This window comes from Quercus robur, chromosome 12 (genome assembly GCF_932294415.1).
Source record: "Quercus robur chromosome 12, dhQueRobu3.1, whole genome shotgun sequence".
Taxonomy (NCBI): Eukaryota; Viridiplantae; Streptophyta; class Magnoliopsida; order Fagales; family Fagaceae; genus Quercus; species Quercus robur.
Window position 1 is genome coordinate 19,183,559 of NC_065545.1, and position 11,275 is coordinate 19,194,833.

The following is an 11,275-nucleotide window of genomic DNA, read 5'->3' on the forward strand; positions in this document are numbered from 1 at the left end:
TACAAAACTCTTAATATGTGTTTTATTATTCTTCATGAAAGCACATCTAATATTATACTTTGTTATATGTGGTAGCCAAGAACTGAGAACTCAGACCCAAAAAGAAAATGCGTTGAGGGTGTTTGGTACACCAACTTAAACACACATTTTCAATTTTTAAACAACATTGCACGTATTTCCATACATTTTTTCACACACACGTATTTCCACATATGTTTTCAAACAACAAAATACATGTTTTCAAACATATGTACCAGAAACCCCCTAATTTACAAGTACAGAAATGCACGTAAACATAACATTCCAGAATAACCCAACTCAATTTTCTCCTAGTCCTTGAATGAAGCAATCCTCACTTGCCCCAACAAATTGGGTAGGTCACCCGATTAACCTGGCGTCATTGTGATCCTCCGATCCATTCAATCACTTCAATGAAATGCCTTAGAAACCAACTCTGATGGAAACTCATAATCCTGTGAATAGCAATAGATCCAACTTATTCATAGCCCAGCCGACCTTATTATCAATCTTATACTTTACACATGAATTGAATAATGCCGGTTATGTTAAATTTAGACCATATTTCACTTGCTAAAGAAATCAAAATAAGAACCTTAGAAGAAAAATTATGCAATACAACACCAGCAAATAGGTTTTGAATCTTGATATCAACATCTTTATTGTGGTGAACGGTAATCTCATCCACAAACCAAAGACTTCTGGCACAGGAATAAAGTCATCAATGTTTTTAAGATGCATTGATGGATTACCCATACTGCATTAAGAAAAATAACCATCATTAGCAATTAGGTAACAAAGTATTGGGCTGCTTTTGTTCACAGAAAAACAGAGTAGCAGTATAAGCCCTCTAATAGTAAGCAAAAAGGCAACAGAGGACTGTTAGAAAAATAATACTATTTTATTTTCCCATACTCAAAGACATCTTACAAGTTACAACTTCTATTGAAATCCCAAACTCTAAAAACACATTACAACTTCTATTGAAAATCCGCAAAAAGGACATGTATTGAGGAAAGCACTTTGCACACCAATGGACCATAGATGGATTTTATTAGAATTTTTTTTTTTTTAGAAAAATGTTAAATTTTCAATTGGTATTACAAGAAGATTGAATTCATACTGTCTGAGATACTTTACACTGCAAAATCCAAAAATCAGCCTTGAGGTTAAAGGCCATTGATTGAGAGGCTAAATCCTATCTTCCAAATATTGGTCTTGCTCTTGTTACAAGTATAATGAGTCATTTGACACATCTTCAGCATACCTCTTGCAGAATTATACAAGAAATTTTTATACTCCCTGAATATAAGATCAATAGTCTCTCTTCTCTGTCCTGGTAGTATTCTACAAAGTCAGTTAATTAAGTCACATTGCAAGCAGTGAGCTGGGAATTTGTGCAGAAAAACACACTATCTTTCGTGTATTGGAGGGAATTGATTTCAACATTAGTAAGCATTCAGCACTTTGGTGGCCTTGGTCCATTAAACACTACTTTTCAGCAGTCTCTGCAAATCATATGCAGTTGATTAACACAGGTGCAAGTAAAAAAGATTTACAAGAGTAACTGAAAATTTCCTCATATGGTTTCAAGAATGAAAATTCAAATGGCATCACATATAGAAACTACATGCATATTCAGAACTTTTTACAGCCAGCGTAATCTTAATTAATCATTTTCATAAATAACAACAGGGCCAACATAATCATGTGCTCCAGGAACTTGAATGAATTTCACAACTTCTAGAGATAGTTAAAGCTAATCTGAACCTGACGAGACTCTAGCAACAGCAAAGAACATGAATTTTGAGTTCAGATACTTCATACCAGAATTTTCTGACATCGAAGCTTAAAAGTAGAACCTTTCAAGCACTCAGAGCTTTCTGAAAACTACAAAACAATCCATAGAACATGAGTGCCACCAAGGCCACCCAATTATCAGATACACTAATGTCCATGATAGAGACATCTAAAACATAATTTTTATAAATTCCAAAAGAGCGAATATGTTTTCTCAGTGAGAATATGAAAAGGAGTCGATCTGTCAATGGCATTGTCTCAGACACCACACAAGACTGTCAATGTTTTAACACGGTTAAAACCATGCTGAGAATTGATCTCTAATCATATTTGATTCTACCAGTATGGATAGCCTCAGGCCATCCCACCACTATTGCTCTTGATACATTTCTCTAGACCACAGGAAATTGCTTCATAGTGGTGGTCTGAACCATCCCATAAATCTACTTCTGAAATCTGCTTGAAACATGTGAGACTCAAGATTGTTTCCCTTGACAATAATATGATGCTGCCAATGATTGTTATTTGTTGTCATTTCAATTAAAAAAGTCATAATTTAATACTCCTATGTCCTAACAATGGTTGGGATGGCACCCACTTAGCACATTGTATCTGAAAGTATTGGGTTTTGTTTATTATTCACTTCAAATTTCTTTTCCACAAGTATTATTCGTTTCAAAATGTCATGCCAGCCTCATTACAATCTCTAAAGATGTGAAAGGGAGGAAGATAATTCTCTGAATCCAGATAGTAAACAAAAAGCCTCAATGCTTATTCCATCCAGCCTCAGTACAATCTCTCAAGATGTGAAAGGGAGGAAGATAATTCTCAGAAGCGAGAGGTTTGTAAAAATCTTCTTAAGGAGTGGAAGTGTGATATAGTTTGCTTTCAAGAAACTAAGATGTCTTCTTTAAACTCTTTTGTTGTTCGAAGCCTTTGGGGTAGTCCTTTCCTGGATTGGGTTGTTCTAGATGCAGTCAACACTGCAGGGGGGGTGTTACTGGTTTGGGACGAGAGTTTTTGAAAAAGTTGATTGTGCTGTTGGGCGATTTTCTGTTAATGTTTTATTCAAGGGGGTTGTAGATGATTTTGTTTGGGCTTGTTCAGGAGTGTATGGGCCTAATGAGGATTCTCAGCGGGGTGCTCTGTGGGAAGAACTCTCAAGGATGCACTCCAGGTGGAATACGACATGGTGTGTTTTTGGGGATTTTAATACCATTCGATATCCAAGTGAGAGATTTGGTTGTGAGGCTTTTAGTCCGGCTATGTTTGCTTTTTCAGACTTCATTGAGGCGAATTACCTTGTGGACTTACCCCTTGAAGGGGCTTCGTTTACTTGGTTTAGAGATTCGGGTTCAGATTGTATGTCAAGAATTGATAGAACCTTGGCATCAGTGGATTGGGTGGATCACTTTGGAAACGTGTCTCAAAGGGTTCTCCCTCGTGTAGTTTCTGATCATTGCCCTCTGTTGGTGGTGGCGGGTAGTGTTAATAAAGGCCGGAGTGCCTTTAAGTTCGAGAATATGTGGTTGAAAGAAGAGGGTTTTGTTGAGAGGGTTCGACAATGGTGGAATGGGTATTACTTTTCGGGTTCTCCTAGCTTTATTCTGGGGTGTAAATTAAAAGCTCTTAAAGAGGACTTGAAAAAGTGGAATAAGGAGGAATTTGGGGATTTGGCCTTTAGGAAGAAATGTCTTTTATCGGATTTGTTGGGTTTGGATGCTAGGGAGGACCTGTCAGGTCTTTCTCATGAGGATCAAACTCGTCGTACTCAGATTAAAGGAGAGATTGCACATCTTGCCTCTTTGGAGGAGATTTCTTGGAGACAAAAGTCCCGGTTCTTATTTGTGAAGGAGGGGGACAATAATACTCGCTTTTTTCATCGGGTTGCAAACTCTTATAGAAGAACTAATTATCTTCGGGGTATAGAGGTGGATGGTGTCCTATATGAGGATGAGGAAGAGGTGCGGTCTAAGGTGGTCCACTTTTATCAAAGTTTGTACACTGAGTCAGATACTTGGCGCCCTTCTATGGATGGATTAGAGTTTTCTAGCATTGAAGAGGACGAGCAGCTTGAATTAGAGAGGGACTTTTCTAAGGAGAGGTGGTAAAGGTTCTTCAAGAGATGGAGGGTGATAAAGCCCTAAGTCCTGATGGTTTCTCTATGGTTTTTTTTCAAAAATGCTAGAGTGTTGTGGAAATAGATGTCATGGCTTTCTTTGATCATTTTCATAGGAGCATAGAGTTTGAACGGTCTCTAAATGCTTCTTTTCTATCTCTAATTCCCAAAAAAATTAATGCTTTGAATATTAAAGATTTTAGGCCTATCAGCTTAGTAGGCAGTGTGTATAAGCTTTTGTCCAAGGTTTTAGCTAACAGATTGAGGAAGGTGTTGGATAATCTTATTTCGGAGTCACAAAATTCTTTTGTTGGTGGTAGACAGATTTTGGATTCAGTGCTTATTGCCAACGAATGTTTAGACAGTAGACTGAAGGATCGCACCCCAGGGGTGGTGTGTAAGTTAGATATTGAGAAAGCTTATGACCATGTGAATTGGGACACTTTGTTTTATCTATTGGAGAGGATGGGATTTGGAGATAGATGGAGGAGATGGATAAAGACTTGTGTCTCTACCGTTTGCTTTTCAGTTCTGGTTAATGGATCTCCTGTTGGTTTCTTTGGTAGCTCTAGAGGTCTCAGACAAGGCGATCATTTGTCTCCCCTCCTCTTTCTTTTGATCATGGAGGTCTTAAGTCGTATCATGAAGAAAACTGAGGAAGGTGATTTCATTCAGGGTTTTCATGGGGGTTCTATTAATTCTACTGGTATCCGTGTTTCTCATCTTTTATTTGCTAATGATACCATTCTTTTCTGTGATGCCTCTAGAGAGCAGATTCTATCTATTAGGCTAGCTTTGACTTGTTTTCAAGCTTTTACTGGTCTGAAGGTGAATGTGGGGCAAAGTGAAACTGTCCCAGTTGGGGAGGTGCGTAACATTCAGTCTTTGGCTAATATCCTTCAGTGCAGAGTGGGCAGTTTGTCTATGACTTACTTGGGTATGCCGTTGGGAACTCTGTATAAAACGCCCTCCATTTGGAATCCAATCCTAGAGAGGATGGAAAAGAAGCTTTCAGGTTGAAAGCGGCTTTATTTGTCAAAGGGTAGTAGACTCACTTTGCTGAGGAGTACCCTTTCAAGCCTTCCGACTTATTACCTTTCCCTTTTTACTATCCTCAAAGCTGTGGCGATTAGATTGGAACGCATTCAAAGGAACTTCTTGTGGGGTTCATCAATTGAGTGTTTCAAATATCCTTTGGTGGCTTGGGAAAAGGTTTGCTTACCACGCGAGATGGGTGGTTTAGGAATTCGGAAATTGGTGCCTTTTAATCAAGCCCTTTTAGGGAAATGGCTTTGGAGGTATGGACATGAAACCTCTCATTTGTGGCGTAGGGTCATAGCCATGAAATACGGGGAGGGAAAAGGGGGTTGGTGCACTAGAGCTTGTAGTAGGGCCCATGGATGTGGGTTATGGTGGAGTATTAGTGAAGGGTGGGAAACTTTCGCAAAACATTACTCTGTTGTGGTGGGGGATGGATCTCGTACTCTTTTTTGGCATGATAAGTGGACTGGGGATGTCCCTCTTAAAAGTCTTTATCCTCGGTTATTTTTGTGTTCAGCTAATAAGGAGGCTTGTATTTCTGATGTGTTAAGCCCTTCAGTGGGTGATAATGACAGAGTGTGGAGTTTAAGATTTCAGAGGGAATTCAATGATTGGGAGTTGGCGGCCTCCTACTCCCTTCTTCATTTCATCCAAACCCGAATCCCTAGGGGTGGAGGGTTTGACAAGCTTTGTTGGAATCTTAATGGCAGTGGGAAGTTTGATACTCGGTCTTTCTATCATAAGATTCGTAATGCACCTCCCTCCACCTTCCCTTGGAAGGGTATTTGGAAAGTTAAGGTTCCTAAAAGGGTGGCTTTTTTTATGTGGACAGCAGCTCATGGTCAGATTCTAACATTGGATAACCTTATGCTTCGTGGTCGCCCTTTGGCGAATCGATGTTATTTGTGCTGTTGTAATGCGGAATCTATGGATCACTTGTTACTTTTTTGTCCGATAACTCATTCTTTGTGGATGTATATGCCCCGGTTGTTTGGGATTGATTGAGTCATGCCAAGTTCAGTTGAGGACTTATTATTCTATTGGTTTCATTGGCTTGGGAAGCATAGTTCTGATATATGGGATTTGGTCCTAGGCTGTTTAATGTGAACTATTTGGTCTAAACGGAATCAGCAGGCCTTTGAGGATGAGGAGAAAACTGTGGTTCAGTTATTAGAGTTTTGCCAGAGGACCCTCTTTGATTGGTCTCGATGTTGGGGTTTCTCGGATTGTTCTACCCTTACGGATTTTATTTCTTCTATTAGAATAGATTAGGGGCTGTTTTGTCTTGCTGTTTCTTTTTTCCTTTGTTCACTACCGTGAACTCTTTGTGTTTCTCTTGCTTTTCTTTTATTAATAATATTCTCTTCTTACTTATCAAAAAAGCTTATTCCACACAAACCAAACTAAAACAGTAAAACTACAAGACCATGTAGTCCCATCAATAAAACTTGAATACTGATTGAAAAATATATAAATAATGAAATAATTCATTGTTATGGTTTTATCCCTGAAACTCTCATCTACAATTCTCCTATTGGCTTTAATTTGCAAGACGGCCAAGATGCTGAAGCTTACCAAGGCTTCTGTGCATCAACCTTCTAACTTCTCCATCAATACTTTTCCTACACGGCTACACTACAAAATTGAAGATTCCTCCTTTGCTCTATGATTAAACTATGCAAATAGAGCAAGTTTCGCGACCTAGCAAGTATTAATTGTCCTAACCAAAGCATCATTGCAAACAATCTCCAGCATCGGCTGTCCTTTCAAGAATCAGGATCACCTAGTTAAGGTTGGCAATTTGGCATTAATTTGCAAGTTGGATCCAGCTCTAAATCTGGTTCTAATAAAAGATTGCAATTCATGAAGGGGCATAGCATTGGATTTTTTTAACATAGGTTTCCAATGGAAATTATTAAAATAAAACAGTGCACAATTGTTTAATTATAAGTGCATCAATACGGAAACATAATTATTATGTAATGGAAAAAGCTTCAAAGAATACATACTTCCTACAAAAGACCAAAGAGATGTATAAAAATTGGCACCTTCCATCATTTTAAGCATCAATGGTCAACACAACAGCCAGGCATAATTAGTTAAACTAAAAGGACCAGAGTGACTTGTCCTAAAATATTTTAGCAAATAAACAATGGGGTTTTCATCAATAGTTGCACATTGTAATAGGCAATGGTAAGCAACGTCAATAACTGATCATCATGGGTTTTGAACTACTGAGGAACTGAAAATAAAAAGGTGGGGGGGTGAACAGATAAGATTGTTCATGAAAATTATGACACAAGATGTGTGTACCTTTCAATTATTTGAAACTCCAATCCTGTCAAACAGATGCAGTGAACTTCTCACAATAATTAGCTGACTGCTGTTTGCAAATTCTGCCATCCAATATGCTGTTATTGAAAGGGTAAATTATGATGGTAATGCATCCAAAGGAATTCCATACCCATACTTCCACATCAATCCTAATACTTGCTCAACCTTGTGCCTTTGACCACAAGTAGAGTACGCCTTATACATTATCAAAAATGTCCTTTTTGTGCGATCCAAGTTAAAGTTCTCCATCTCATCTAGGACGCTCTCCATTTCATGCAAGCGCCTCTGTGACGCATACATGACCATCTTACAGTGATACAGGGACCGGCAAATTCTCCACCCAGCACATTCTGAACGCCTCACAAAGTTAGCAAGCTTGTCCACTGCCTTGCACCGGAAATAACTTGCAATTATGGACCGCATCACACTCACTGTAATAACAGAGGTGTTGTGCTCAAATGCCTCATTTATTGAGTTCTCCATCTTTTCTAACCAATCCTCTTGAGCAAAAACCCTAATCAACATCACATTCAACCATGGTCTATAATCCTTCTCTGGAATATGCTTCATTAGTGCCTCAATCTTTTTAACTCTATCTGATGCAGAACTCCTACAATATGCACATATCATGGATCTGATCAATGGAATTTCCTTATCATTAACATGGTGCTTTACCAATTCATACATCTCCTCCATTTTTTCTAAATTACCTGAATGTGCATATCCCCGAAGCATTAGCAAGAAGGTGTTAATGTCAGGCTTAACAGGGCCTGTATTCATCATCTGATAAGTATTTTCCATACTATCCCACATCCAAGCTGTGACATATCCAGCAATTAAATTGTTGTATGTGCTTATATTAGGGGAGAGATTCAAATCATTTATCTCCCGAAAAGCTGTTTCCATGTGATCAACTAGCATCAAGCGACCAAAAACAGAAATAAGAATGTTATACGTTACAACTGTAGGACTACAAATTGCTTCCTTCTTCAGGTCCCGAAACAATGACTGGCATTTATCACCCAGACCATTGCACATATAAGCACCCATTAGTGCATTATAAGTAGATATTGTCTTGATTCGCTTGTTAGCAGCCTCAGTAAACAGCTCCACTGCAAGATCAACATTCTTAATTCTACCAGCAATTGCAATGCCCTTGGAATACTCCTCAGGTGTCATAAGAATGCCATACTCTGCCTGTTTTCTCCTCCAATTGAAAACCTGAACGTCAATAGACAACACCATCTAAGACATGTTAAATAGGACTAAAGATCATTTGCCCCCAACAATTTGCATCGATCTAGTTGCTTGTTATAATTTTTATACACTCTAACATAGTAAGAGGCAGTCAGACATCCCACGAAAACCGAAGCAGTGCTTTCTGTCCAAGATAGATACAATTCAAAACCGTTCACTAAGTGAAGACCCTAACAACAGACTCCAACTGCCATAAATCAATAGCCAAAATTTTTGTTGTACTTTCATTGCACAGAATTTTATAACATTTAGTGCATAAAGAATCTATATCACCACAAAGGCACAAACTCCACACCCAAAAAAGAAAGGCTCATTCATCAAAATCTCAACACGTCCATGTTCCACTCCTCTTTCCAAAAACAAAAGAAAACCTATGTACATCCTACAAAAATCACCCAAAAAAAAAAAAAACAATATTTCCCTGAATTTCCAAATAAATCATAAGCTCCATAATTACTCACCACAACTATGTCTCTCATTTTTTTTAAAACACCAATCAACAAGTAAAACAACCAGTAACCCAAATAACTCCCACTTCAACCATAGCCAAATTCCATTCAATAAAAACAAAATGCAATACAGTTTTATCATATAACACACACAAATCAACATTTTTTTTAGCACCAATCAACAAGTGAAACAACCAATAACCCGCATAAATCCCACATCAAACTAAACCAAATGCCATTAAATAAGCAGAAATGCAATACACTTTTATCATTAAAAACACACAAATCCACTTTTTTTCCTTTTTTAAATGCAACAACCAACAAGGGAAACAACCAATGACCCAAATAAATCCCACATCAAACATCTTATAAAAACAAAATGCAATGCAATTCAATTTTATCATAAAAACGCACGCGCACACACACTCAAACATGTAAAAATGGGAAAAACACCTCTAGTGCTAAGTGAGGCCATGAACTGAGCTGCTTCAAAAGCTCAATAAAAGCGGACCCATCCGAATAGCTCCGAAACAAAGACGCCCCTTTCTCCTCCAAAACCCTAAAAACATAATCCTCGGAATCCTCGAACCTCAGAACCAGCTCCTCCTTCAACCTCGTCACCTTGTTCCTCAGATCCTCTTTAGCCGACAAATCGGAAGGTGCAAGCTTGTCGGCGAACAAGCTGAGAATGTTGGTCGGAAAGGTGTATTTGCTGGAATGGTGGGGATTGAGGTCGCGAGTGGCAAAGGCGTAATTAGGGGACTTGGTGAGGGTAAAGTTGAAAGGAGAGGAGGAAGAAGAAGAAGCTAGGGTTTTGGGTTTAGTGAAACAGAAAAGCTCGGCTTGGGCCGCCGCGTCTGTGATTTTCCAGACCCGCTTCATAGTCTTCTTCTTGTGGTGTAGATTCTTCTAACGAGCATTTTAGGGTTTAGAGAGGGTTTACGCAGAGACTGAGAGAGAGAGAGATGGCTGTGATTGTGAATCAGTGGCTGAGGATTTGGTTGTGTTTGGGTGCAGTGTTAAACAGAACTGGATTATTATTAATTATTTAATTTTTTGCTGAAAGATTTATTATTATTTTATTTAATCATTTAATTATAACCTTCCTACTAATCTCACATTTGTGTGTGATAGACACAGTAGGATACTATGATCTTTATCCTTTTTATTTTCAAAATTTGTCAATCTCGTCCATTTTTCATATTCTATTTTATATAAATTTATGGTTGTATACTATAGTTTGATACATTTAGGGGTGTGCAGAAAACCCACCGACCCACCAAAACCAATCCGACCCATCGGGTTGGGTCGGTTTTTAAGGCTTGGTGGGTTGGGTTGGGTTACAAAAAAAAATTTTATGGCGGGTTGGGTTGGGTTTGGGTCATAAAATTACAAACCCGCCAAACCCAACCCGACCCACCCATATTTAATATATATTTAAAATATATTTTTATATTTAATAAATTTTTAAATCAATTGTAGGACACTTTTATATATATATATATATATATATATATATATTTAAATATATATTATATATTTAATAATTAAAAAAAAAAACAATTGTAAAGTAGCATTTCCTTAGTTTCTCCTACTAATACTAATTTAATATATATATATATATATATATAATATATTATATAATTAATAAATTTTTTTAAATAGCCAGTTCTTCCTATCCTATATAAAAGCCAATTAGTTCACACAAATCCTAATAAATTACTATTGTTGTTTAGTCATTAATGTTGTTTGCCTTTAAGGAGTTACATTGATACTAATCTTTAGGTTTTTTTAATATTTTAATATATTTTTTTTTACTCAATTTAATAATAATAATAAAAAAATTTCAACCCATGGGTTCAACCCGACCCAACCCGACCCATGTGGGTTGGGTTGGGTTGGGTTGGACTTATGTGATGGGTTGGGTTGGGTTGGGTTTTTTTTTACCCACCATGGTGGGTTGGGTCAAAAACTCCCCTCAACCCGACCCAACCCGACCCATGCACACCCCTAGATACATTATTTAAAATTTTAAGTGTACGGCACAAGGGTTCCCAAGCCCACTTGGACGATGAACTTCAACCCTACTGTGTGGCCCATGGTTCCAACCCCTTTATCCGAAGCTAGGCCCTAGGCCTGCTGAGGCCATGAGCCCAGGATCCATGCCACTATGCTTGGCCCAAGACCCATTGGGCAAACAATCTTGAATTGTACACCACATGGTTCACAGCTAGAGACTTACTTGGCTAACACATCT

General features: G+C 38.0%; 2 protein-coding genes across 3 annotated transcripts; one reads left to right on the forward strand and one right to left on the reverse strand.

Annotated features, from left to right (window-relative positions):
• LOC126707909 (pentatricopeptide repeat-containing protein At2g30780) lies at positions 1-10,114 on the reverse strand. 2 transcript variants are annotated; one of them, XM_050407646.1, is made up of 4 exons: positions 9,472-10,114; positions 7,292-8,533; positions 614-775; positions 1-473 (listed from the first exon to the last, which is right to left on the reverse strand). In XM_050407646.1, the coding sequence occupies exons 1-2, from the start codon at positions 9,898-9,900 to the stop codon at positions 7,409-7,411; spliced, it is 1,554 nt and encodes a 517-aa protein (XP_050263603.1). In that variant the 5' UTR covers positions 9,901-10,114; the 3' UTR covers positions 1-473; positions 614-775; positions 7,292-7,408. The 2 variants fall into 2 exon arrangements, with proteins under 2 accessions (XP_050263603.1, XP_050263602.1); XM_050407645.1 differs by lacking the exons at positions 1-473; positions 614-775 and adding an exon at positions 1,041-1,526.
• LOC126708238 (uncharacterized) lies at positions 2,790-3,929 on the forward strand. Its single transcript, XM_050408040.1, has one exon. It carries the CDS (start codon positions 2,790-2,792, stop codon positions 3,927-3,929), a length of 1,140 nt encoding a protein of 379 aa, XP_050263997.1.
• Positions 10,115-11,275: the final 1,161 nt, after the last annotated feature.